The sequence below is a fragment of the Palaemon carinicauda genome, chromosome 37 (genome assembly GCF_036898095.1).
Source record: "Palaemon carinicauda isolate YSFRI2023 chromosome 37, ASM3689809v2, whole genome shotgun sequence".
Lineage (NCBI taxonomy): Eukaryota > Metazoa > Arthropoda > Malacostraca > Decapoda > Palaemonidae > Palaemon > Palaemon carinicauda.
In genome coordinates, this window is record NC_090761.1 from 56,133,844 (window position 1) to 56,161,376 (window position 27,533).

Below are 27,533 nucleotides of genomic sequence, written 5' to 3' on the forward strand. Positions count from 1 at the left end.
TGTCCTGGGTCCTTTCTTAGACTTGCCCCTGTGAGAGTCTGGACGGGAGCTTCCTCGGCTGGGGGCTCTACCACGAAAGGGCGGTATGAACCTAGTGGCCGGGGTATCAGCCACTGGAGAGCGATAAGTCTTGGGGACAGAGGTGGTAACCTTAGACTTACGAGCCGATGAAGCTACAAGATCGTGCGTGTCCTTCTGTATCAGGGCAGCCGACAAGTCCTTAACTAGCTCCTCTGGAAAGAGGAACTTAGAGAGTGGAGCAAAAAGGAGCTGAGACCGCTGGCACGGTGTAATGCTGGCTGAGAGGAAGGAACACAGTTGTTCTCTTTTCTTCAACACCCCTGATACAAATAACGACGCTAGCTCACCCGATCCATCCCTGATAGCCTTATCCATGCAGGACATAATTAACATGGCAGAGTCTTTGTCCGCAGGAGATGTTTTCTTGCTGAGGGCTCCCAGGCACCAGTCGAGAAAATTGAACATCTCGAAAGCTCTGAACAACCCTTTCAGAAGATGATCCAGGTCTGAGAAGGTCCAACAAACCTTCGAGCGTCTCATCGCAGTCCTCCTAGGCGAGTCCACCAGACTTGAGAAGTCAGCCTGGGCAGAGGCAGGAACTCCCAAGCCTGGTGCTTCCCCTGTGGCATACCAAACGCAACCTTTCGATGCGAGCTTCGTTGGAGGGAACATGAAGGAAGTCTTGCCCAGGTGTTGTTTAGACTGAAGCCAATCCCCTAAGATCCTTAAGGCCCTCTTGGAGGATCTAGCTAGGACAAGCTTAGTATAGCACGACTTAGCTTGTTGCACGCCTAGCGAAAACTCAGATGGAGGAGAGCGGGGAACAGCAGAGACGAAGTGGTCAGGGTAAAGCTCCCTGAGTAGAGCCAAGACCTTTCTAAAATCAACAGACAATGGAGAAGGCTTAGACTCCTCCACGTCTGATGAGGGATCAAGATGTGCCTCCTCATCATCCGACACTTCATCAGCAGAAGGTAGCGAAGCAAAAGGACCAGAATGCTGAACCGCAGAGTCAGAATGGGTAGGAACAACAGCAGAGGTTTCCTCAACTTGAGGGAAAACCTGAGGTTCAGACTGCATAGGTTGAACAACAGTCGGAGCAGAAGGCAGGTGCAAGGGTGAAGGAGGATGACTCCTAGCAAGAGTTGCACCCAAGGAATGCACCAGCTGAACGGAGGACGGAGGCGGAGTAGTCCGTTCCTGTTCCTGTGGTATGAGTGGAGCGTGAAGAGACCGAGGCTGTGCAGAACAAGGTAAAGTTCCCGCAAGCAGAGATGTCTGAGGAGCAGGATCAGGGTGCACGGGTAGAGCTCGGTGACTCACTGGTGGAAGAGGTTGTTGTACCTCCACCGAGAGTTGCACCGCCGGTGGAGCAGCCAGGGGAGGAGGAGGAAGAGTGGAGTAATCCTCCTGATCCCAAACCGAAGGTTGCCTTAAAGAAGGCTGATGCTGAACAACACTGGGAACAGTGAACACAGAAAGTGGTTCAACCTCGTATGCCTGGCAGATGGAGCTGCGACTGGGTGCAGCGAGTGCAGGAGGTTGGTGCACCACCGGTGCAGGTGGGTGCAGCACAGGCTGAACGGGTGCAGGAGGTTGGTGCACCACCGGTGCAGGCGGGTGCAGCACAGGCTGAACGGGTGCAGGAGGTTGGTGCACCACCGGTGCAGGCGGGTGCAGCACAGGCTGAACGGGTGCAGGAGGTTGGTGCACCACAGGTGCAGGAGGAGCAACACTCTCAGCACGACACTCACGCATCAGGTCCGAAAGCTGAGCTTGCATGGACTGAAGCATAGACCACTTGGGATCAGCAGAGACAGTAGCAGACTGAGGTAAAGCCATAACAGTGGTTGCACCACCGGTGCAGCTCTGTTGTACCTTACTCCTCTTGGGCGGAGTACAGTCGCTAGATGACTGAGGCGAGTCAGAGCTGAGCCAACGACTGCAACCTGGCTGAGCACTCGAGGGCTGGACTCTGCGTTTAAGCGGTCTAGAGACCTGAGACCAACGTTTCTTCCCCGAGAGAAGATCAGCGGACGAGCGGAAGACGGGCTCAATCGTCTGCAAGTGGGAGTGACGGTCTGTGGAAGACACGCCCGCAACCACTGAGGATAATTCTGTGCGCCTAACAAGGCCTGCCGAACCCTTATGCCCTTCGACATTGCTTCTCCCCTGGGCTTGGGAGCTTGCAAGAGGTCCCGGACTGGGAGAACGACTGGCTCGCACAGAAAAATCCCCACGCACCACACTGGCACTAACACTAGTACAAGGCACTGCACCGACACTAGCACTCGTCACAGCACTGGCACTAACTTCACCCACTGCACTCTTGGCCTTCAACTCTTTCACTTCGGCCATCAGAGACTTATGGTCACTTACCACTGACTCTACCTTATCGCCTAAAGCCTGAATAGCGCGTAAAACCACTGACATATCAGGCGGAGGGCACACAGTAGGATCGGGGGTAGCCACTACAGGGGTAGGATCAGGTTGGGGATCATGAGATGAGGAAAATAAAGAAGAGTGAGAAGAACTCCTCCTAGCTCTAATTCTCTCTAACTTAGAAGAATACTTTAAAAGTCGGACAAAATCCAATTCCGAAAGTCCGGCGCATTCCTCACATCGATTTTCTAACTGACAGGGTCTGTCCCTACAGTCAGAACAAGCGGTGTGAGGATCTACCGAGACCTTCGGAATACGTCTATTGCAAGACCTACATCGTCTATGGGAGGGGGCTTGCGAAATGTCAGACATTTTGTTTTCAAGAGAAGTCAAAGGGAGATCCAAAAAACAAGCAAAAATTCGTTAACCGTTAAACTGAATTAAATAAAAGCTATCTAGCTAATATCAGAAGGTTTCTAGTAATGCGACAGCCGTAAATCAAAGAGAATACATCACCAAATAAGCGAGAATAAACTCGAAGACCATAAGCGTATCCCAGAACGTCTAGCCGGAGGCACGACAGAGGAATAATTGAGGAGGTGTAAACAACAAATGATTGAGTACCTGGCCACAGGTGGCGCTGGTAAGTACACCCCCTTCTAGTATTGTGATAGCTGGCGTATCCCTCCATAGAATTCTGTCGGGCAACGGAGTTGACAGCTACATGATTATCGGGTAAGTTTAATATTGAAAAAAAAACACTCAATCATGTTGACATATGAAGTCAAAGCTACTGAGGGCAAGGGGAACGATTGGGGAGCTGCACACAGTCAAAGCTTATTACATCACCTGATCCTCTAGTCAATGAGCTAAAATAGCTGAGAATAAACCATTGGATTATCATAACTGGTCTGGCCATTTTGTCCACAAGTTTCTGTCCTGAGATTGGAATAGGGAGATTGATAACTATTCTCCTCTGTATCAACTGACTTTCCAAACTAATGATCTTGTAGATCCATTGCAATGTTTTGCTGAAGATGGGATTATCCAGTTCTGTGAAGCTTTCCATGATGGGAACACTCACTGATCTCTTAGAAAATTGAACATGTATTCTTATTCCTCTTATTGACCTTCTGTCTCTATGCAACATATTCATCCACAGGTCATAAAAAATGTGAAATCCCATGAGTTTAACAAGACTACACAGGGCTTGCTCAAAGGATTTGTTCTTCAATGGAAGATCAAAATTGGATCATGGTGAGTTTCAATAAGTTGGACAACTAAGTAGAAAACAACCAAAGGGGGAAGATGAAAAATATGAGGCTAAGGGCAGAAAGTCACATAGATAGGTCATATGGATTCTCAAAAAAAATCTTTATCTCTCTACAATCCAATGCACACTGCAGATGATACCTTTGGAATGGAGAGAATTTAAACCTTAAACAAACACTATATGTTGAGGATATGGCTGGAAATTCACTCATATGAATGCACTTGATATCCCTGGATGCATAATTAGCCATAGCTCTATCATTTTACTAGGTATGATGCTATCTACTCAAATAATAAAACCTGAAGAGTATAAAAATCTAACATCATTCTTATCAAGAAAATTATTATTTAACTGCAAAGGGAAATGGATATGAGATGTAACTAGAATTAAATACTATACAGTATATTGAATTTAGAAAGGAAAATTACTAACTACATTTAAAACTAAATCTAATAACCAATATAGTACTGTAATTGGTATTTTGAAAAACGTCTGATTTAAGTAATAACAATATAAACAATCATTAACATTATAAAAAGTGTTTTTCTGGTGTTTTACTTAGGGTTCTTTATTAAAAGTTCTCTCAAAGAGACCTTGAATGATCAGATATACCATTCTGTACTGCACAACACAAAAACAATCTCTTACCTTGATATTTGCCAAGAATGAGGATGACACAACAAAGGCCAACACCAGTCACATAGATGATGATAAACTATAATCAAGGGACAAGGACAAAACAGATTCATCAGGCAAAACAAGTACAATTATAGTCCATTAAAAGATATATTTTCTAAGACAACTACAAAAGAAATAAAAAGAAACATGAAATTTCACAAGAAACAACGTTCTGGGTTAAGAGGGAAGTTTAGCTATCACCTGATTATGTCGTTCACAATATTTCTTACGTAAAGGAGTACTGTAGTCTTAGGATTCTATAATGGAACCTACTGTATTTCTTCAACATACATGACTGTTACTGGTAGAGAAAAGAAAGTAATAGAAGAAAAAAAAACGAAGTGGAAAGAGTAAATTCTAGCAAAAAAAAAAAATTATGAGATAGTCTGTCAGCAAATCTATACCCTTCTTGAAACTTTCAGATCTTCATGCACCTTCACAAATGAAAAGATCACCCTTCAGCAGATAGTTTCAAAGAAGTACTGTATTCTAATTTTAAGTCTAAAAACTAAAATATATTATGGTACTGTTTTACCTTCATCCATTTAAAATTCCTACAATTCTTTTCAACAACAGCATCACAACTTGTGTACCTGATATTTAGGTAGCTATGACACAAACGGCAATATCTTCCTAAGATTCAGGGATCCGTTTAAATATAAAGACCATTCCCTTCCTATCCTACATCCTTTTCCATAAGACGCATTCATATCCTAAAAACATACTGTATAATGACTAAAAAACTATATTCTTATAGAACTTATTTAAAGAAAAAATTGAAATAGTTTAAAAAAATATTCTTAAGAAGGCACCAGTTTTAAAGCAATGTCTCAAGAAAGCATAACTCTTAATAAATCAAGCTTATAACAAAAATCCAGTCTTTATAGTGAGCCTTTTTTTTTTGCATCTCAAATGAAGTCCTGGATGTTTCAGTCCCTGATCAAATAAGAACACAGTAGACACCCAATAATGCTGCCTGGATGCTGCAATACCCACCAGTCTACAGCGACAACTTAAGCATTCCTCAATGGTCTGGATGATTGATTAAGGCTCTCCTGAAGTTCCCAAATGCTATTTGGAATTTTAACCTAATAGTTTTAAGAAGTACCCTCATATTCACTTTCAGCCTTTTTATCATCATCTGTTTCCAGTGATTGTGATGAAACTGCTTAAGCCAATGATGTATCCTCAGCTGCTTTAACTATTTAACTTGATTTCGTTTAAATAATTTTATGTTTAATTTACTTATGTTTACATGTATGGTATGCAATTATTCCATAAGATAGATAGTGCTCTGGAGTTGGTATGTGTGCAGTGTATGTGAATTTATTATGTTTCTGTCCGTTCTATTTTATTTTCTTCTCTTATCTATTTCATTGGGTAGATTCATTTCTCTGAATATTTTTTCTTTAAAATTTAATGAAATTTACTTGTATATTTATTACTCCTGTATGTTTATGTTCCCTAGAGCTGTTAGAAGTATCATTACAATTAATTCTTCATTACTTTGAATGGCCAGGAATATATCACCGTCCAACTTTGGTTATTATGCGTTTGATATGCAACTGACACAAAATAAATTCTTTTTTGAGAAACAAAATGAAATCATAAAGTAAAAATTGCCTTATTGCTTTTCATTAACCAAACAAATGGAGAATGAGGGAAGCAGTTGGCTCTGACTGGCGATACAGCCATAGAAACACGAGGTGATCAGCTGTCTGCTGTTTTCTTTTCTTATCTTATTAGGGACTAAAGTATCTGGGACTCCTTTTTGTAAATAATAATAGCTAATTGCAGGTAAGAAAAGGTTATTTTGTTTATAAAAATCCGAATTTAATCACTTTCAAAATCCTTTATAGAGATATTTTAAAGTACATCAAAACTTTTGATATATTTTCAGTTAAATAATTATAGCACAAGACACTTAATATGGTATATGATTTTTTGGGATAATCAGTAACTTATATACAAGATACATATACAAATTAATTTAAGAGATATCATACTTAAACAAACTGTAGCCTTGTTATAAAAATTTTAATTTTATGTATTTAAAAGTTTCATTTAACCATTCAATAAAAAGGTACAAAATTCTGACAACAAAACAAATATAAGCAAAGTAGGTTACAAAAAAACAAGTTCTTTCCTTACTTACCACATCATGTACTTTCAGAGATAGGATAATACCAGCTAAGAAAGATGGCTTTGGTAACTCAAAACCTGCCCCATTTGAGCCAATTCTTAATAGTGTTTTGCTTCCCGATGAATTGCCGACCAAAACCTAAAAAATTCTTGTAAATTTATTTATCATATATTAATCATGCACTGTAGAGTAATTTTCTAGAAGTACAATAAAATATTTTTCCTTCAATAGATTTTACAAGGTAGTGTCAATTTGAGCTCAATCATATACCTCCAGGTTCAGATTATTATGAATCAGCATTAACTGTTCTAAAACCATTTACATGTAGCCTATCAAAGTTAAATCAATTCTATAAATATCTGCATATCAATTGGAAGACAAAAGATTATTCCAAGCTAACATGAACCACCTGTGGGATACAAATAATGGTTACAGTAAATGAAGTAATGCTAGAAAATCAAAGTTTGTATTCATGTATTTTACATGTAATAAAAACTGTTTACTGATTAAATAAAGGGATTTTGACGAAGGAAAAATCTATTTCTGGGGAGAGACCTGTGACGCCCAGTGAAAAGGTCCTTCTTTACATTTTTCTGATATAATTCTTCCAAATATACCAGAGAAAGATAAAAGCATGGAATGCAGAGGTTACTACCCTCGCGCGAGCACCTTGTGGGTGTCGTGTATACAGCAGGGGCGTGTGAAAACCACTATTCACAGGCTGTCTTCCATCTAGATAATTCCTTCATCAAAGGGAAGGGCCGTAACAGAGGCCCTAGAAACCACACTTAGACCACGCCACCGACACCTAACACGAGCGCCCTCTAGGACATCCTAGCTACACAAAACTCCTTTAAAATAGTTCAATGTCTTCAGCAGAACTGGAATGGCCATAAGTATTGTTAAGGAGGTAGTCAGCGACAGGTGGTGGGCACGGGCAAGTAGCCCTACCCACTTGCCTTTTAAAGACTCTTCACTCTTGACCTTCGGCTCCGGACAGAACGGTGGTTGAAGTCGGAAGCTTAACTTTAAGACTCAGGTATGCATAGCTGGGAAGATTAAAAATTACTTTTAAAATTTGTTTTTTGTTCCCTTGTTTATAGAAACCATTTGCCTTTTGAAATAGGGAGACTCACTTATTAGTAAATACAAACTGTCATTTTTTTTCCTGGAAAAGCCAGTCTCATTGGTCTCATACAGAAGTGAAGGAGAGGACTGAAGCAACCTCTCATCAGCCAATCATAGGGATGAGTAGGTTGATAGGACCTGGTCTATGAAAGAATCTTTCATCCCTGAAGGGGAGATGCCGTCTGAAAAAAAATACCTGGTGTATGATGGCCAAAGGGGGGGGGGTAATCCATTCCACCATCTTTCCCCTCTTAAAGAGAGGATGGGAAGAACTACTTATAGATCCAGTCTAATAATAATGATGCTCAGAAATGTAGCTTACCAGTATCTAAATCAGAACCACTGTGTAACAGTACAAAAGCCCATCTCTAAGTACAGGAAATGAAAGAAGAAGCCGAAGAGCCAGTCATTCTACATTTCATCCACACTTACACCGAACATGTTACCATAAACAAGATGCTTCCTATTCCATATGAGAGCTGGGCTGGCTATAGGGCCAAAAACTAAGAAGTTGAAGGACTTGTGGGTATACTCTCTTGAGACTTCTGAAGGCATCTCTGAAGGTGTTGCTGACAGGGAAGGGTGGTCCAAGGGTAGCTAGAAGTGCTAACAGATCATGAATAATTCAGTACGTGACCAACAATTGTTTGGTGAGTGAGGAAATAAGCTGAATGGAGGAGAGGTAAGAGTCAGGTGATCCCATGGCTGTTGGAAGACATCCTTGAAAACTGACCATGTGTCTGATCATCTGATTTGCAACTTGCTCTTGGTGACTGACTCTGTTTATCTGTACATTCCTCTTACCTGGACTGTACCTGACTGATAGTTCTAAGGCATTTCTATACTGCCCAGATGTGCGTCTGCTCTGTCAAGTTGCAAAGAGGATTGGTGAACGAGACAGGCTACTATGTTGATGTCTAACAACAAAATTATTGAAAGCCTACTCAAACTTTTTTGAAATGCTTGCAGTTAGAGACAGTGCTTGCATTACAGGGTGTAGAAGTGCAGAAGTATTTCCTTTAATCATACACCTTAGGCAACCAGGTTGCCAGGTCCATTCCCCACCCCTCCTTCAATGCATCTGAGAAGTGGAGAGTTGGGAGGGACTTTCCTGGTGAGGACTTTCTTGTACAGTCACCAGGAAAATCGGTCTGTACTTCCTGTCTCCATGGGACAGGATAATGAAGGGGATCCCGGGATCTTTGGTAGGGGCACTCTTGTGAAATGAACTTCTCTGGAGAGGAAGGTGACCAAAAGACACTGTCACCGCCAAGTCACGGTGATCTTGAATACTATTGGACTGCAAGACGAGTGGGGATTCTATAGAAAAGGTAGCTAGCACCTGTCCCAAAGAACACGTACTACCCAGGACTCAGCCCTGCCTTGTCAGGATGCTTAAGGCATGACAGGTGTCCCACTATTTGTTGCAGCAGGAGAGGGAGGAATGCTGACATCAGTTTCCTCATCTACCCTCTTCCCCCCCTCCTTAGCTCACTCATAGTTGGTGATCTGCAAGAAAGCTTCCAGTACATGCTGGAATCAGCAATCGCCTCACTCCACAAAATATGAAAACTATCCAAGATAGATCCAATTTCTCCATGCTCATAATACATGCTCCCTGGGATTATATGCAAAAGCTCCGGTGAACCGCAAACTCGATGGGGAGTGCAAAGTACTAAACAGTCTCTCCTGCTAGAATAACATGGAAGGTGGCTTAATTTTCCTGCTCCTCAATGAATACGCCAACCTGACAAAAGGCCATGATCTACACTGTAAAAAGTGGATAATAGCAAATAATTATACTTTTAAGTAATGTGGATCTATCACTGTTTAGCCATAAATTGATGCAGATCCAGAGCACTCACATTTTTGCTGTGCTCCATTATTAACATGAAGCCACATTATCAACCAGTCAAGCTAAAAGGTAAGGAAAAGATTAAACTGCATTAGATAGGATGCAACAGTACACTGTACTCGTTGCGCCTGACGAACAAAGTGAAGAGTCTTTAAGAGGCTGGTGCGTGGGGCTACTTGCCCACACTCTCAACCTGTCATTAACCACCTTGTTAACAATTTCAATGTCCATTCCAGCTCTGCTGAAGACATCCTTATTTTAAAGGATGAAAGGTTTGTGCAGTATACACGTAGGTAGGAAAAATTCTAAATCGTTTGGTTCAAAATATATGTGCACGTAATTCCTAATGCATCTCATATGGTGGGAAATACAGATTTCTTTACTCATGGAATGAACAATTGTTGCTAGGTAATTCCCACACCTGTAAGTTGTAAGTAAATACAAACATCACACATTAGTAATTTGTATGGATTGGATGAGAATACTGTTGAGTAATAAGAACATGATTAAGCTTTTGCACTACTCAAAATTGTTACTCCAACAAATGGTAGTGTCCCTTACCACACAATAGATCTGTATTCTTTCCTTTCTTTGCAAATGAGTGAAGCAATGTAACATCTTTTAATCTAAATCCCTGGCTTTTTAGGAAAATTATTTGTTTGATGCAAACACCATAATCATATATCATTTATAATATTCTTCAGCTTACTTATACTGTAATGATAAACAGCAGTCTGATGATTATAATTTACAATACTTAGGTCACGACTGTAAATGCCTAACAGGGGAAAAACTTGGTATCTGCTACTTGCCTGGAGATTTCTTATGAAATCCTTTTCATTTGCTGGTCGATCCCACGACTCATAGTGGATTTCAACAGTGGCAGTAAACAAGGGTCCAAAGTTATGGACACAAGATATCCAGTGGCCTAAATTATCATCAACACGAACTGAAACTACTGCAATCTCTTCATCTGTGAATACCAGCAATCTGAAATAATATAGTTTTCAGTGATAACAAACTGTATCTCTCATATCTAAAAGTAAACAGTAAGACTAACCAATGAAACATAATGTAAGACATAAATGGCATAAATAGGTTTGAATACAGTAAACACTTCATAAAATTCAGTACACTTAATGTAAAGAACCTACGGCAAAACTACAAATAAATACCATAATAATTTGTATTTATTGCTCTGAATATGTATACAATTATACTGTACCTCCTGTAAAGTCATTTAATATTATGTTTTACTTTATGTTGCTGTTTGTTTAGAAATAATAGGAAATATAAGCATAAAGCATGGGTTTTTTTTCCTATTCTTTAGAATCATATAAAAAGATTTAATAAAAAAAAAAACAGAAAATAGTTGAACTTTAGAACAAATTTCAGTATTGTAGTGATGATATGTGATTGCTTCTAGTGGTTTAGCACTCGACAAGTGTTTTTTTTTTTTTTTTTTTTTTTTTTTTGAAGAGAGTAGAAGGAACTCATTTCCTGATAAGATGATAATGATAATAAATGTGATTTGGAATTACTGAAACTGGGATATCATGACACGAGACAATCAGTTTTGATAGGTAAAACACATGATAAAGAACACCAGCCAAAAAAATGTTCATGGAGATTAGGTACCAACACTTGCAAGTCTTGCATAAACTACAGCATCTAAGGTAAATACAGTACAGTCCTCCCTTATTAGTGACTTACACAGGGTTGACTATTTTGAATCATCTTAGAAAATCTTACACACAAATTCACTTGTACATGACCCTCTGAAAATGTTGACAAAAACAAAAATAAACAGTTGGCCGAAAGAAAAGAGGAAGAAACAGACTTGAGACAGGGATTACGATCCTTTCTCCCAGAGCAAAAGGAAAGTCCCTTCCTCCTCTGTAAGACTTCTGGCTTTAAAGTCAAGGAAAATTATCTTTTAGATTTCTTGGTCAAATGAAAAATTGGTGAGATATGTTGAATGTATCAAATGCTATCCTTTTATAATATACAGTATTCAAGGTGCTTTCTTCTAAAAGGAATTACAGTACAGAATTTTACCCTGGCAAATAAGATAGTTATCTGATAATAAGATATCTTATAGAAATAACAACTTTATTTTACTCAAGATATCACAAAACATGAGAAGAAAACCTCATAAGGGGAGTCTCTTCACTCTCTGCTACCAGATATGCAACTGTTCTTAGATGTGTCGAGAACAGAAACTCTCGTGAACTAGTTAGAAAACGCAATTGCAAATAATATAAGTAACAGTTTAAGAAATGAGGACAGATCTACTATACTCTAATGGAAAAAACTGAAAAAAATCCTAGATTAGAATGAAATAGTAGTGTGAATCTTTCCAACCTATATGTTATTAGTAATGTACAGTACTTTGTTTATAGTGCTCTGGGAGCAAGTAAAAATTTTGGTTAAATATCTCTCAACCATTTCTTTAAAAGCACTACCAACTCCTTTTGGGCAATGTTATTCCTTTCCATAGCTTACAATAATAATATCCAATAATCTCAGTATGCTATTTGGATAGAAAATAAATCTTTATTAGATACTTACTGCACACAGTATTTCAATATAAAATCTAAGAAATATAAACTCAATAAAAGTGGTGTTACCTGAGCATAAATCGATAGTTATTTTCACCTAATGATAGACGTTTCACACTAGAAATCATTACTACTGGCCATGTAGGATGTGTCACATCAATCCATGTTAGTCTACCATCATCAAATGCCAATATTCGGAATCTGAAAAAGGAAAAATATCAAATGATATAGACATTAGGGAAAATAAAAGTTTTAAACAATAAAATTGTCTTTCAACACATATCTATAAGTTCTTCATTACTTATCCTATGCAGTCAACACTCACAGAAACTCCAGACGAAGAGAAAGCTGAGGAACACTTTAACCTGGCCAAATATAAATCTAGGACCAGCAAAGCCTTGAGTGGTGGTTAAGTTATTCTCCTGAGCTGTCTGGCATTGCGACAAAATGTGCTGGGTTGGGAGATGGTACTCCGAACAATCTCATTATTTTTTTATTGGAAAAAAAAATCAATTTGGGTATTGCTAATGGGAGGCTTCCAATGTTCTAAAGTATATTTTAACTATGGCATTGGAGTAGAATTTTGAGTTTTCATAATTAGAAAATCAGAAGCTATTCAGAATAATAAGGGACAGGATATTGGACTGGACCCTTTATAGAAAGGTCATAGGCTGCACTTTTAAAGTGAATCAACAAAAATAAATAACAGTTACCCAATCTCAAAAAGGATAGAAACCATTACTTCACAAAGCTATGCTATTGAAGAGAGAAACATATGCAAAGAGGATGAGGAGATTGAATTACAGACCTCATCACTTTCAGAAACAGTTAAAGCCTCACTCGCAGCAGCAAGAGACCTTTATGGAATACAGTACATCATTTGGAATCTGATGCTCAGCTCCCTTCCAAAAAATTTTCAAAGTAGTAGGGGATCTTCATCAGGCAAAATTAATTATAGAATAATTTTTATTCCTAGTAAACGGTACAAAGGTAAAATATTCATAAGATAAGTTTTCAAGGCTTTGTCTGGACACAGATCCAGTTCTTCCTCATTTCCTGCTTTAGCTGATACGACCGTAAGATCATAGTGCATTTTGACTTGAGGTTGGAAGTTGAAAACTTTCAGCCGGTGAAAGAAAAAACTCCCTAAGATCGGTATAAAATGTAAAAATAAATATGTAAAAAACCCACTATCAAATTATAGAGCGAAGGAAATTCCCTGGGGATTAATTTATAAAAACAGTAGCAAATTATCCTAATGAGTAAAGTTTTGAACAAATTTGGAGGCCAAAAAACTTGATGTACAGTAAGCTGTTCACAGGCAAACACAGGAATTAATTTAAAAGTATCAGAGGTGCTAGGCTCATGCATGCATACCTAGTCAAATATAAGTGTTCCTCTTTTTCTTAATTTTTTGGTCTGCATTTGTTGGAGAAATGACTGCACAAGATAAGCATTTGCAAACATGAAAATTTGTTTTAAATAAAGCTAAAAATATCTGTAAAAGTAAAATTCTTAAAGTACTGATTATAAATCTAGCTAGTTGCAAAATATATACAGTAGTGAAAAATATTATGCATAAGAACTGTACCTCAGTTTACAAGTTTCATTTAATCTTGGAGTGAGTTCGCAGCCTAAATTACGCGTATCCTAAAACAGTTTTTCCCCTAAGAAATAAAGGAACTCACTTGATGAGTTCCACCTATCCATAAACACAGTACTCACATACACTAATTTCTTAAGGTTTGTAATGATAATTGTTTTTAAAATCATACACCTTTACATCAGAAGTGAATAACATTTCAGATTAGAAAATGTTGACAAATCAAAAAGCACTCTACCTTTGAAGGGAGTTGTGGCTGGCATGAGGGAGAAGAGAGAGGAGGAAGATGATAAGGAGGAGATTACTGCTTAGAGGGAGAATCTCCCTCCATGAGAACTTTATCAGAATTCTCTCTCTTGAACAATGTTTACTATCACTAACTGACCCACTTAATTTATGCTTTCTGGACACTTGGTCATAATTTTTTCAGTTCATTACATTCAGTTTTGACAAGGAACCTACCTATAGACAACAGCTTTCCTTTACTTTAGAATAGCATGAAAATGAGACAATGCATTGTCGGTAAATAGACTCGCTGCTAGCCCTGCCAAAGCCTTATCTGGGTTGTATGTTTCTACAAAATTTTGCAGGGCTTCCCACTTTCTTAACATCCTAACTTCCCTTGAAGATAGAGGTTTGTTACTCTGTCCCTCCTCCTCACTTGAAATATCCTCTGTCTTCTCTTGCTGCTGCCTCTTATGCAGTTCACATACCTCTGCTTTATCACAAATAATGTTTTCAGTAATCGTATTCCTCTTTCAACATTAAGAACATGTTGCCATTGTTTTGTCAACGTCAGCAATCGATTTGCAATGCCAAATGATTAGATATCTTTTTTTTCAGAACTGTAAGTGTATCAAACGTAGATGTTGCAGTAAGATTGTACAGTTTTGACAGGTTGGCTGCACGCATGCCTTGTTCATGCTTTGCGATAACTTCTTTTTTAATTTCTATGGTAAACTTCTTACCCTCTTTCTTAATCATCCTGAGGCCACTGTCACAATACTATACTGCCTACTTTACAATGCTGCTTAAAATGTCTTTAGGATGAACAACTGTGATCACGACTTGACAAAGTTCATGCAGTTACAACTCGTCAAAGAACAGCCCTAAAGACACTAGCACAAGATGATGCCCGAAGTGTAAGAATTAGGCTTGAGCAAGGGTACATGTACTGGTGAAAGCTAATGCAAAACAAAATGGGGTAAAAATCCCATTAATACCATATGGGTGGCACATGAGGACCGTGTGACTGATTTATGTACTCCGGATAGCAAGGTTGGTAGCGTCGCGGATTTCTATTATAGAGGTCCCGAGTTCGGTCCCCGCCAGGGACGCGAATACTGTGAGACCTTCTACCGGGGGGTACTCCCAGGGTGGCGCCTGGGGGGAAGGTTAGAGGGGACTAGTGATAGTTCCTGCTGGCTAATGGTCACCCGAGGAGGACGATGTAAATCGTCTCTGTGGAGACCTAAAACCCGCAACTTCAACTTTTTTTTTAAGTCCTAGTCTCATTAGTACTTGTCCACTAAAAGTGCCTATATAGTGTGAGTTTTTTGCCCGCAGATCAATGCAATGCTCATAACCCAATTCATATTTGTATGTTTGTATCCTGATTTGCTCTTTTTCAAAATTAATCGTAACCTGAGGTACCTCTGTATCTTCACCTTTTATTCAGGGCAAATTTTGACATCAAATAAATAATAATCAAAGGATTGAAGATGAAACATTATTAATGAAGAAGATGAGACATTTCATTCACATGCTAGAAAACACACATAACCATATACAGTATACAGTGCTGTATAGTAGATATTTTTTTAGATTATACAGTGTAGTATACTGTATAGCATTACACAAGGGGACAGCAAATCTACAAAACACAAAACTTGAAACCAGATGAGTTGGAAGCCTTTTGATACAAAATATAATAATCCTCTGAATTCCATATGAGGTATTCTATTTCCAGGTATTTTTACTTCGTTCAGCCCCATGAGATATAATCTATGTCCTATATTCTTTTTTAGATTTCATTATCTATGCATATAACGGATTTTGAGCGAAGCGAAAAATCTATTTTTGGGTAAGATAGCCATGTCGTCCTGATGGAAGTTCCTTAAAGGCAGCTTCCTAGGGTATATTACAACTACGGCGATATTCCCAGAGAATTTACCTTCAGGTACCCAGAATTCTAACTCCTGGAGCGAGTATCCCTAAAAAAGACCTTAGGCAATATCGTAAATATCAGTGGACGTATTCTTGACATGCCTCATAGCAATCTATACCCCGAATAGAGTTAACACTTCGTAGGGGTCAAATGGCAAGAAAACGAAAACGATAAGAAAGGGGGGAGCCATTCGTAAGGCATCTCTCCTCCCCGTTTCGAAAGCGTGCCCTGCGCCGCTTGCGGCGCCATCTGTATTCCTTGTCGCGATACACGAGGTGCTACAGATACTGTATGTAGGGAGGGGTCCTACAACCCTTTTCACTTTTTTTTTTTTTTTTTTTTTTTTTTTTTTTTTTTTGAAAAGGAACAGGGCGGGTCCATCAGGAGGACATGGCTATCTTACCCAAAAATAGATTTTTCGCTTCGCTCAAAATCCGTTTTTTGGGCTCAAGCCATGTCGTCCTGATGGAAGTATACCAGAGCATTACTGTATCTGTGGATTCTCAATACGTGCCGTACTCCTCAGGAATGTTTCTTAGTCAACTCGACTGAAAGACCTAAGATGTTACCGTTATACATCTTTTCACTAATCATATGCCATGAAAGCGCTTCCTGCCCCCTACAGGGAGGAGTCCTACTAGACTCTAGAAACGAACGAAGAGTACATATACCTATGTATGAATCACTCGCCAGCCAGTACAATATAGTGGTCTCACTCTATATGAAGTAAAGCATAGTCTTACGGGACTACAGCATCCAAGGGAAAAATCCCGACCAGCACCCTGGTCGAAGTAAAATTAGACAAAAAGGTTATATCTGCGTAGGATTAAACTTGCTGCCACCACCGTCCTCAGAGAGGGGTGGAGTCCTTTATGCTAAGGAAAGTATAAACCAGTGCAACAAGGCTTTGCATTAAGGAATAGGCTATTATAGATATCCCCGATTAATATACATAGGCTAAATGCTCAATAAATGACATGAAATAAATTTAGGTGAAGGAGACGCAAGGTTCCCGAGAACAAGTTTATTGAGTAACAATAAATAGACATGGTCACCATAAATATGTACATATGATAGGTGGATGACCAACAATTTACACAAGTACCGTAGTGCATGGATGAATGGTTATCTGAAAGAAAACAAATAGGCCACTTGCCACATACCCAGGTATCAAAGTTAACGTCCATGTTACTACTTTGCTGACATTAGCGTTAGCAAACGCTTGGCACACCTGTCTGTACTTGTGCTACCATCACCATAACGCTGGAACAGTCACTGTGGGCTCTCAGAGCCGTCACTACTAGTTATATCAACGCATATAACTAACCACTCACCCAAGAATCAAAGTCCCAAATGATTCCACTGTTCCTCGCAGAGTTAGACAGCAGGGTTAACGACGCAACCAACTGCTACCACAGACCTCTTTAGCTGCTCCACTTGCTTAGCATAGTGGCGAAAGAATACCCTGGAAGACTTCCAGCCAGTGTATGAACGAAGGTGTTCAAAATCCATAAAGTTAAAGAAGTTTATGGATGAAGCAACTTTCCTCGGATCATGACCTGCGGGTGAACTGTCAGGATCCGCTCTGCGAATAAAATATGTAATTTTCGCCCTAAGCTGATTTAAAGATAAATTCGAGCCCGATGTTTCTCCTCTGAATAGTTGGCCCCCATGGAAGTCTGAAGTTCTACGAAGATAGACCTTTAGGCATTCTACGGGACATAGAGATGCATCTTCTTTCAGAGGGCAGATTCTCCAGGGACCCCACCTGTTGGTGGGCAACTCGTTCTTAGCGAGAAACGTAGGGTCTGGAAACAGGTTCAGTTCTCCCCCATCCAGGAACTGAACTCGGCCCTCCTCTCTCGAGAGGGCCACAATCTCACTAACTCTGGCCCCAGAAGCAAGGGCAAAAAGGAAGATCACTTTTTGAGTCAGGTCCTTCAATGCACATTCCTCATTATCCAGTAATGAGGCAAAATGAAGGACTTTGTCTAACGACCACGAAATAGGCTTTGGAGGAGCTGATGGTCTAAGCCTAGCACAGGCCTTCGGGATCTTATTAAACATCTCGTTAGCGAGGTCTACCTGGAAGGCATATAGAATGGGTCTTGTCAGAGCTGACTTACATGCAGAAATTGTGTTAGCCGCCAGCCCCTGTCCGTGGAGGTGAATGAAGAAGGATAGGCAGAACTCCGTAGAGATCTCTTGTGGGTTCTTGTCTTTGACAAAGGCTACCCATTTCTTCCATGCAGATTCGTACTGCCTCCTAGTAGACTTACACTTGTATTCTTCCAGGAAGTCGATGCTATCTTTCGAGATTCCGAACCGTTTCTTCACCGCTAGGGAGAGAAAATCATGAGCTGCAGGGTTCGGGTTTTCTGTAATGAAGCGTAGACAGTCGACTTCTGGACTTGCTGGGACAGAACTGGGTCCGGGAGTGGTAGAAACTTCAGTCGTAGTTCCAGAGCTAGAGGGAACCATACACTGTTCGGCCACTTGTGGGCCACTATTGCTGCTACTCCCTTGAAGGATCTCAGTTTGTTGAGGACCCTCAACATCAGATTGTGAGGGGGAAACAGGTAGATCCTGGACCATCTGTTCCAATCGAGGGACATCGCATCTACTGCTTCCGCCAATGGGTCCACGTATGGGGACACATATTTCGGCAGCTTCTTGTTGTCCTTCGTCGCGAAGAGGTCTATCTGCAGTTCTGGGACTTGTCTCAAGATGAAGGAGAATGATCCTGCGTCTAGGGACCATTCTGACTCTATCGGTGTAACCCTGGATAGAGCGTCCGCGGTCACATTCCGGACTCCTTGAAGGTGAACTGCTGACAGGTGCCACTTCTTCTTCTCCGCCAGTCGGAATATGGCTAACATTACCTGGTTGAGAGGTGGGGCTCTCGATCCCCGCCGATTCAGACATTTCACTACCACCTCGCTGTCCAGTACCAACCTTACATGGATCGAGTGACGTGGGGATACTTTCTTCAGGGTAAGAAGCACTGCCATAGCTTCTAGAAAGTTTATGTGAAAAGTCCCAAATAGCTTGGACCAGGTCCCTTGCACTTTTTTCCGATGGGAGTGACCCCCCCACCCTACCTTTGAGGCGTCTGTGTGGATTGTCACTGACGGGGGGGATGGCTGAAGAGGTAGAGACCTCTTTAGACGACTGGCTTGAGACCACGGTCTGAGAAGAGAACGTAGTCGAAGTGGGACCGGTCTCTTCAAGTCCCTTCGCTCTTTCGATGCAAAGGTTCTCCATACTCCCGCTGCATCTTTTAGCTGTGCTCTTAGCACTGGGTCTGTTACTGATGCAAACTGAAGAGAGCCCAAAACCCTCTCTTGTTCGCGTCTTGATATCCTCTCGGAACCTAGAAGTCTCCTGACAGACCCCGCTATTTCCTTCCTCTTTGACATCGGAATGGAAAAACGGTGTGACACTAGATCCCAGTGAATTCCCAACCACTGGAACCTCTGAGCTGGAGAAAGACGAGACTTCTTTCTGTTGATCATGAAACCTAGATATTCCAGGAACTGAATCACTTGTAGGGAAGCTTGCAAGCATTCTGCTCTGGATGCTGCCCACACCAACCAATCGTCCAGGTAGGCTACTACTTGGAACCCTTTTAGGCGTAACTGTTTGAGCGCTGCGCTCGCAAGCTTTGTAAAGATCCTTGGGGCTATGTTTAGCCCGAAGGGCATCGCTCTGAAAGCATAAAGTTTTTGTTGTAGCTTGAATCCTAGGTAGGGGGAGAGACGACGACTTATTGGAACGTGCCAATATGCGTCTGACAAATCGATGGAGACGGTATATGCCCTCTTGGGCAGTAAGGCCCTTATGTGTTGTAGCGTTAACATCTTGAACTTGTGGTTCACTATGAACTTGTTGAGTGGTGACAAGTCCAGAATGACTCTGAGTTTCCCCGAGTCTTTCTTGGGAACACAAAACAGCCTCCCTTGAAACTTGATGGACTTTACCCTCCGGATCACCTTTTTCTCCAACAGATCTTGGATGTACTCCTCCAAAACGGGGGTGGAGTGTTGGAAAAATTGAGGGCACTGGGGCGGAGTACTGTACCAACTCCAACCCAGTCCATTTTTGAGAAGGCTGTGGGCCCAGGGATCGAAGGTCCAGCGATCCCGGAAATACTGAAGTCTCCCACCTACCGGCGACACTTCACTTTGACTGCCCTGCAGTCTTGCCTCCCTGGCCGCGACCACCTCTGAATCCTCGTCCCCTAGAGGGGCGTCTCGCCGAACCTCTGGCTGCCCCTCTGGGTCTTGCACGAAACGTGGTTGATTGTCCCTCGAACACGGGATTGAATGCCGGGGAAGCTGATGACATGGCTTGGGGTACCCATTGGAAGGTGGTCGGGGTCTGGGCTACCAGTTGTGGTACCGGAGGCAAAGCTGGCTGCTGCTGCTGCTGTCTTTGTGGTTTGAAAGGCTTGGCTGGACGGGAGGAAAACCTTGATTTCTTCGCCTTTCCTTTCGGCTGAGGGCCCTCATCCGGAGAAGACTTCCTCTTAAGGGACAGGCCCCACTTCAGGAGAAGATTGCGGTTCTCAGTGGCTGCCTTGTCCACGACCTCTTTGACCACGTCGTTGGGAAAGAGAGCTTTACCCCAGATGCTGGATGAAATGAGCCTCTTGGGTTCATGCCTCACTGTGGCCGAGGCGAACACAAACTCCCTACAGGCCCTCCTTGCTTTAACAAAGCAATAGAGGTCCTTAGTCACCGTGGCCAGATGGATCTTGGCCATTACCATGAACATCTCCGGCATCTTGGGGTCGCTAGCCATCGTCTCCATGTTGGTCTGGAGAGACATCGAGGCTGCCAGGCGCTCCTTTGTGTCCAATTCCCTCCGTAGGAGGAATTCCGACAACTTGGGAAGGTTTTCGCCGAACTGCTGACCTGCAATGTCGGCGTCCAACTTCCCAACCGAGAAAGTGAGGTGCACCTCCTTCCAGTCCTTATTGTCCAGCGGCAATGCCAACGACAGAGGTTTGCATTCCTCCAGAGATGGACACGGTTTGCCAGCTTCAACCGCCTTTAAGACGGCCGCGAACCCTTTTTGCATAAAGGGGAAGGCTCTAGCCGGGGAGGATACAAAGGAGGGGTGCTTCTTACTCAAAGCGGCAACTTTAGAGTTTGAGAACCCCCTCTCCTTCAATGCAGCTGTTAAAGTGGCTTGAGCCTTGGAGTGATCCAGGATAATCACCTCCTTTGGTTCCGTCTCCTCCTTCGAGGCCGGCTCCTTCTTCAAACGGACATAACAGTCCGGGTAGGCCCCTCTACTGGGCCAGAATTCCACCTCCTCAAGGGGAACTGAGCCCAGTTTCTCCGACATGACGATCTTCCCAATCGTCATCGGCATGTGCTCGGCATATCTCCACGGGTTGGCATCCGAGCACAGAGGAAGGTCCTTCACGTTGAGCTTCTTTGGAGGTCCACGTGATGCTGTGATCTTCTGCATCTGGAGCTCCAAAGTAGCGGCCTTCTGATTATTCTCCCTCTGCATCTGTTGGATCATACCAACGATGGAAGAGAGAGCCTGTCCTAGCTCTGCTGGAAGAGCGGACGAGGTAGAGGGGATAGGTTCAGGGACCTGAACCGGCACGTCTGAAGATACGGGAACCTCTTCCTCCACGGCAATAGGATCTCGATCCTCCTCCTCGCCTTCTGCGAGGAGATCCTGTTCCGCACGATCGGACAAGTCAGACATCTTGTCGTCCAACTGGATGTCCTGCATGGCGTCAGCAACATCCTCCTCCACTGGGATCTGGACGAGAGGGATCTCCGGCCGAGGCTGGGGAACAACAGCGTCAGTGGAAGCCTTGGGAAAAAGGTATGCCCTCATCTTCTCATTAGGAAGATAAGGTCCAGTGGTGTTTTTCTGAAAACCCCTTACCCATAAGCGAAGCTTCTCCCTCGCTGCATCTCTTGACTCCGCCGACCTAGGGGATTCAAAAGCCTCTGATAGCAGGTTAGTACATACAGCACATACCTGCGGATCCCAGTAACGATGGTCATCATTGGAGGCTGCGCAAGCCGCGTGCCTCCTACACGAGACATGTCCGCAAAAGTTCTTACTGCGGAGATTGCAGAAGACACTATCACACTTCGGATGCTCCTCCTGTAAAAGAAGAAAAATTTCCATGAATATCAAGTGAATTTCAATTCACATGTAACAAATGAGTATTCAACAAGAATAAGGGAAAGACACCTACTTTTGAAACCCACACAAACACCTGTGGAAGCCCACCAGCCAAAGTCACATAGTTAGTCTTTACTAGAATAACCAGAGAGCATATTTCCAAAGGAAATTAGGTGTAGCTCACACCTAAGGTAAAATTTTACCATTACGGCCAGGGATGAAAAGAATTCTCTTTTATCCTTGTAAGGCGACACCAAGTGATTGCACAAGTAACACAAGTAAGATAGAAAAGACAGTGTTGTAACCTACTATATCATGGACTCCCTTGGTTGAATACACCACCAAAGAAAGGACTGATACAGTACCTGAGGGTGGTGTGCCGGCCGGCTATTGCCGGTCAGCACCCCCCCCCCCCCCGTTTTTCGAAAGGTAGATCTCAAGTACTGTACACAACATCAGATCACCCCTATTGGGGAGAACTCCAGATCCCATGCCTGAACCGGCCGGCAGTGGTTGCCGGTCCGCAGCCACCCGGTTTGCACTGCGTTGCCGGCCATCATTCTTAGTGGCCGGCTAACCGGGCAGTGTAGCAGGCCGGCCGGCAGCAGTAAGCAAACCTTGCCGGCTGGCCTTCACACCAGGCAGCGCTCGGCTGCCGGCCCCACTTATAGTGGCCGGCAGATGAGCAAGAGACCGGCCGGCAAAGGTATATAACCATCGCCGACCGACAGCAAGAGAACTGGAGAACACCCCTCCCCACCGACGGCCGGCCTGTAGGCCGGCAGACGGCAAGGACAACACATACGAAGACAACAGAATGAGTGCCGGGCTAAGAGGCTATGAGCCTCTGTGCCCGGCACCCGAAAGAGTGCCGAAAGGAAGGGGAGACACTAAGTCAGGCTTCCTAACCGCTGCTTACTGAATCTACAGACGGCAGCGATGGAGGGACCAAGAAAGGACCGGGCAGCACTCGAAGGAAGGGTCTCTGCCGGCCGACAGGAGACCACGTCAGTTCCCCATCCTAACCTAGGCTAGGTACGGATGCGGACGACTGACACAAAGGAACGGAAAATAGAAGGGAAGGACAGAGGGTCCTATCCAACCTTGCCTTGGTTAAGGGACATTCTCAACTAAGACAGCTCATCTCAGCCAGAGAAAGACCCGAGGGGGAGGCCGGCACTACTGGCTGCCTCCCTAAAACCACGGCAAGGAAGGAATTGCTATTCCAGAAAAGGGAACATATCCCGAATCCGGAACGGCAAGAGGACAAGTCTGAGGGGTCACCGAGCAAAGGGATCACTACTGGAACCCAACAAGGTGGACCAAGGGGGATAAACCCCTTATGCCCGTGTCAGTCAGCAAGGGAGACTCTGCCCCATGCCAGACCAACCCGGACTCAGACTAAACACTGTTGTACTGTCCCCCTCTGAACCAATTCAGATGGAACGGGAAGGTACAGTACTACTCCAGCATAGATATATTTGAAAATTAATTCAAACAAACCACTAGAGTTAAGCCTAGGGCTTAAACAGAGGGAAGGGTTTGCCCCTTCCCCGAAGAGAAGGGAGCAAACGGGGAAACAGATAATATCATAATGACCTAAGACAACCTAGCCTAGGCACTAAGAGAATCGATTACCTAATTCACCGAAACTCACACCAATACTATCTTGGAAGGTACTCGAAAAGGGCTTATATGTATAACGTTGCCTAACGCTTAAAGCAATAAAATCACACTTGGAAGACTAATTATCATGCAGGAAGTACATAGGCCAACCACTAGCCTACGAAGACTAGTGTTGGCAGCCTAGGCAAAACTTCGCCAGGCACACTACTAACGCATCATAACAGAATTCCTAAATAAGCTAAGTAGCTAATATTTAAGCGCAAAGGGGCTGGGAACGTCGCTCTTGCTAACAAAGAAATCCTATTCTAGCGAGCGACAGCATCCATGATGCCTCCAGCAGGCAACAGCTCTTGTATCAAAGATAACTCTTTTAATTACTTTAATTTCAACCAAGAGCCTACATTTATACATAAAAGAAATAGTACTCAACTTATCCGAGGCAGAAGAAGTTGGAGAAAGCATTATTACACGAGAAATTCCAAGATTTGGTAGAAAACAGGGAACAAAACACCGAGTCGTAGAGCTACGCAAAAAGGAATACAGATGGCGCCGCGAGCGGCGCAGGGCACGCTTTCGAAACGGGGAGGAGAGATGCCTTACGAATGGCTCCCCCCTTTCTTATCGTTTTCGTTTTCTTGCCATTTGACCCCTACGAAGTGTTAACTCTATTCGGGGTATAGATTGCTATGAGGCGTGTCAAGAATACGTCCACTGATATTTATGATATCCCTAAGGTCTTTTTTAGGGATACTCGCTCCAGGAGTTAGAATTCTGGGTACCTGAAGGTAAATTCTCTGGGAATATCGCCGTAGTTGTAATATACCCTAGGAAGCTGCCTTTAAGGAACTTCCATCAGGACGACATGGCTTGAGCCCAAAAAAGACTTATAGAAAATATGTTATTTTCATTAGTAAAATAAATTTTTGAATATACTTACCCGATGATCATGTAGCTGTCAACTCTGTTGCCCGACAGAAATCTACGGTCGGGATACGCCAGCGATCGCTATACAGGTGGGGGTGTACACAACAGCGCCATCTGTGAGCAGGTACTCAAGTACTTCTTGTCAACAAGAACTCAATTTTCTCCTCGGTCCACTGGTTCTCTATGGGGAGGAAGGGCGGGTCCTTAAATTCATGATCATCGGGTAAGTATATTCAAAAATTTATTTTACTAATGAAAATAACATTTTTCAATATTAATCTTACCCGATGATCATGTAGCTGATTCACACCCAGGGTGGTGGGTGGAGACCAGCATACATGTTAACAAAGAAGCTAAGTATCCCGTATTTCATTTTATTAGTTATTCAAAAATAACATAAAATAAATAAGTACCTGGTAAGGAAGACGACTTGAACCATTACTCTGCCTTTATTAAGTACGTCTTCCTTACTGAGCGTAGCGGTCCTCTTAGGATGCTGAACGACTCTTAGGTGCTGAAGTATAAAGGGCTGCAACCCATACTAAAGGACCTCATCACAACCTCTAACCTCGGCGCTTCTCAAGAAAGAATTGACCACCCGCCAAATCAACAAGGATGCGGAAGGCTTCTTAGCCGACCGTACAACCCATAAAAAGTATTCAAGAGAAAGGTTAAAAAGGTTATGGGATTATGGGAATGTAGTGGCTGAGCCCTCACCTACTACTGCACTCGCTGCTACGAATGGTCCCAGGGTGTAGCAGTTCTCGTAAAGAGACTGGACATCTTTGAGATAGAATGATGCGAACACTGACTTGCTTCTCCAATAGGTTGCATCCATAACACTCTGCAGAGAACGGTTCTGTTTGAAGGCCACTGAAGTAGCCACAGCTCTCACTTCATGTGTCCTTACCTTCAGCAAAGCAAGGTCTTCTTCCTTCAGATGAGAATGTGCTTCCCTAATCAGAAGCCTGATGTAGTAAGAAACTGAGTTCTTAGACATTGGAAGAGAAGGCTTCTTGATAGCACACCATAAGGCTTCTGATTGTCCTCGTAAAGGTTTTGACCTTTTTAGATAGTACCTAAGAGCTCTAACTGGGCAAAGTACTCTCTCCAGTTCGTTCCCCACCAAGTTGGACAGGCTTGGGATCTCGAACGACTTAGGCCAAGGACGTGAAGGAAGCTCGTTTTTAGCAAAAAACCGAGCTGCAAGGAACATGTAGCCGTTTCAGATGTGAAAACTATGTTCCTGCTGAAGGCGTGGATCTCACTTACTCTTTTAGCTGTTGCCAAGCACACGAGGAAAAGAGTTTTTAATGTGAGGTCCTTAAAAGAGGCTGATTGGAGAGGTTCAAATCTTGATGACATAAGGAACCTTAGGACCACGTCTAGATTCCAGCCTGGAGTGGACAACCGACGTTCCTTTGAGGTCTCAAAAGACCTAAGGAGGTCCTGTAGATCTTTGTTGGTGGAAAGATCCAAGCCTCTGTGGCGGAAAACCGCTGCCAACATACTTCTGTAACCCTTGATCGTAGGAGCTGAAAGGGATCTTACGTTCCTTAGATGTAACAGGAAGTCAGCAATCTGGGTTACAGTGGTACTGGTTGAGGAAACTGCATTGGCCTTGCACCAGCTTCGGAAGACTTCCCATTTAGACTGATAGACTCTGAGAGTGGATGTCCTCCTTGCTCTGGCAATCGCTCTGGCTGCCTCCTTCGAAAAGCCTCTAGCTCTTGAGAGTCTTTCGATAGTCTGAAGGCAGTCAGACGAAGAGCGTGGAGGTTTGGGTGTACCTTCTTTACGTGAGGTTGACGTAGAAGGTCCACTCCTAGAGGAAGAGTCCTGGGAATGTCGACCAGCCATTGCAGTACCTCTGTGAACCATTCTCTCGCGGGCCAGAGGGGAGCAACCAACGTCAGCCGTGTCCCTTTGTGAGAGGCGAACTTCTGAAGTACCCTGTTGACAATCTTGAACGGCGGGAATGCATACAGGTCGAGATGGGACCAATCCAGCAGAAAAGCATCCACGTGAACTGCTGCTGGGTCTGGAATCGGAGAACAATACAACGGGAGCCTCTAGGTCATCGAGGTAGCGAACAGATCTATGGTTGGCTGACCCCACAGGGCCCAAAGTCTGCTGCAAACATTCTTGTGAAGGGTCCACTCTGTGGGGATGACCTGACCCTTCCGGCTGAGGCGATCTGCCATGACATTCATATCGCCCTGAATGAACCTCGTTACCAGCGTGAGCTTTCGATCTTTTGACCAGATGAGGAGGTCCCTTGCGATCTAGAACAACTTCCTCGAATGAGTCCCTCCCTGCTTGGAGATGTAAGCCAAGGCTGTGGTGTTGTCGGAGTCCACCTCCACCACCTTGTTTAGCTGGAGGGACTTGAAGTTTATCAAGGCCAGATGAACCGCCAACAACTCCTTGCAATTGATGTGAAGTGTCCTTTGCTCCTGATTCCATGTTCCCGAGCATTCCTGTCCGTCCAATGTCGCACCCCAGCCCGTGTCTGATGCGTCCGAGAAGAGACGGCGGTCGGGTTTCTGAACAGCCAAAGGTAGACCTTCCTTGAGAAGAAAACTGTTCTTCCACCACGTTAGAGTAGACCTCATCTCTTCGGAAACAGGAACTGAGACCGTCTCTAGCGTCATGTCCTTTATCCAGTGAGCAGCTAGATGATACTGAAGGGGGCGGAGGTGGAGTCTCCCTAACTCGATGAACAGGGCCAGCGATGAAAGTGTCCCTGTTAGACTCATCCACTGCCTGACTGAGCATCGGTTCCTTCTCAGCATGCTCTGGATGCATTCTAGGGCTTGGTTGATCCTTGGGGCCGACGGAAAAGCCCGAAAAGCTCGACTCTGAATCTCCATACCCAGGTAGACAATGGTCTGGGATGGGACGAGCTGGGACTTTTCTAAATTGACCAGGAGGCCCAGTTCCTTGGTCAGATCCATAGTCCATCTGAGATTCTCCAGACAGCGACGACTTGTGGGAGCTCTTAAAAGCCAGT

The 27,533-nt window shown here is 43.2% G+C and overlaps 1 protein-coding gene across 2 annotated transcripts in view; it reads right to left on the bottom strand.

Annotated features, from left to right (window-relative positions):
- The window catches only part of LOC137629702 (transmembrane protein 62-like), a 113,841-nt gene that overhangs the window by 44,739 nt on the left and 41,569 nt on the right, over window positions 1-27,533 (bottom strand). For both annotated transcript variants that reach the window (XM_068361260.1, XM_068361259.1), the window contains exons 7-10: window positions 12,111-12,242; window positions 10,293-10,470; window positions 6,510-6,635; window positions 4,325-4,391 (exon numbers count right to left, since the gene is read on the bottom strand). In XM_068361260.1, the coding sequence (XP_068217361.1) occupies window positions 4,325-4,391; window positions 6,510-6,635; window positions 10,293-10,470; window positions 12,111-12,242 (503 nt within the window). The remainder of the gene's footprint in view (window positions 1-4,324; window positions 4,392-6,509; window positions 6,636-10,292; window positions 10,471-12,110; window positions 12,243-27,533) is intronic.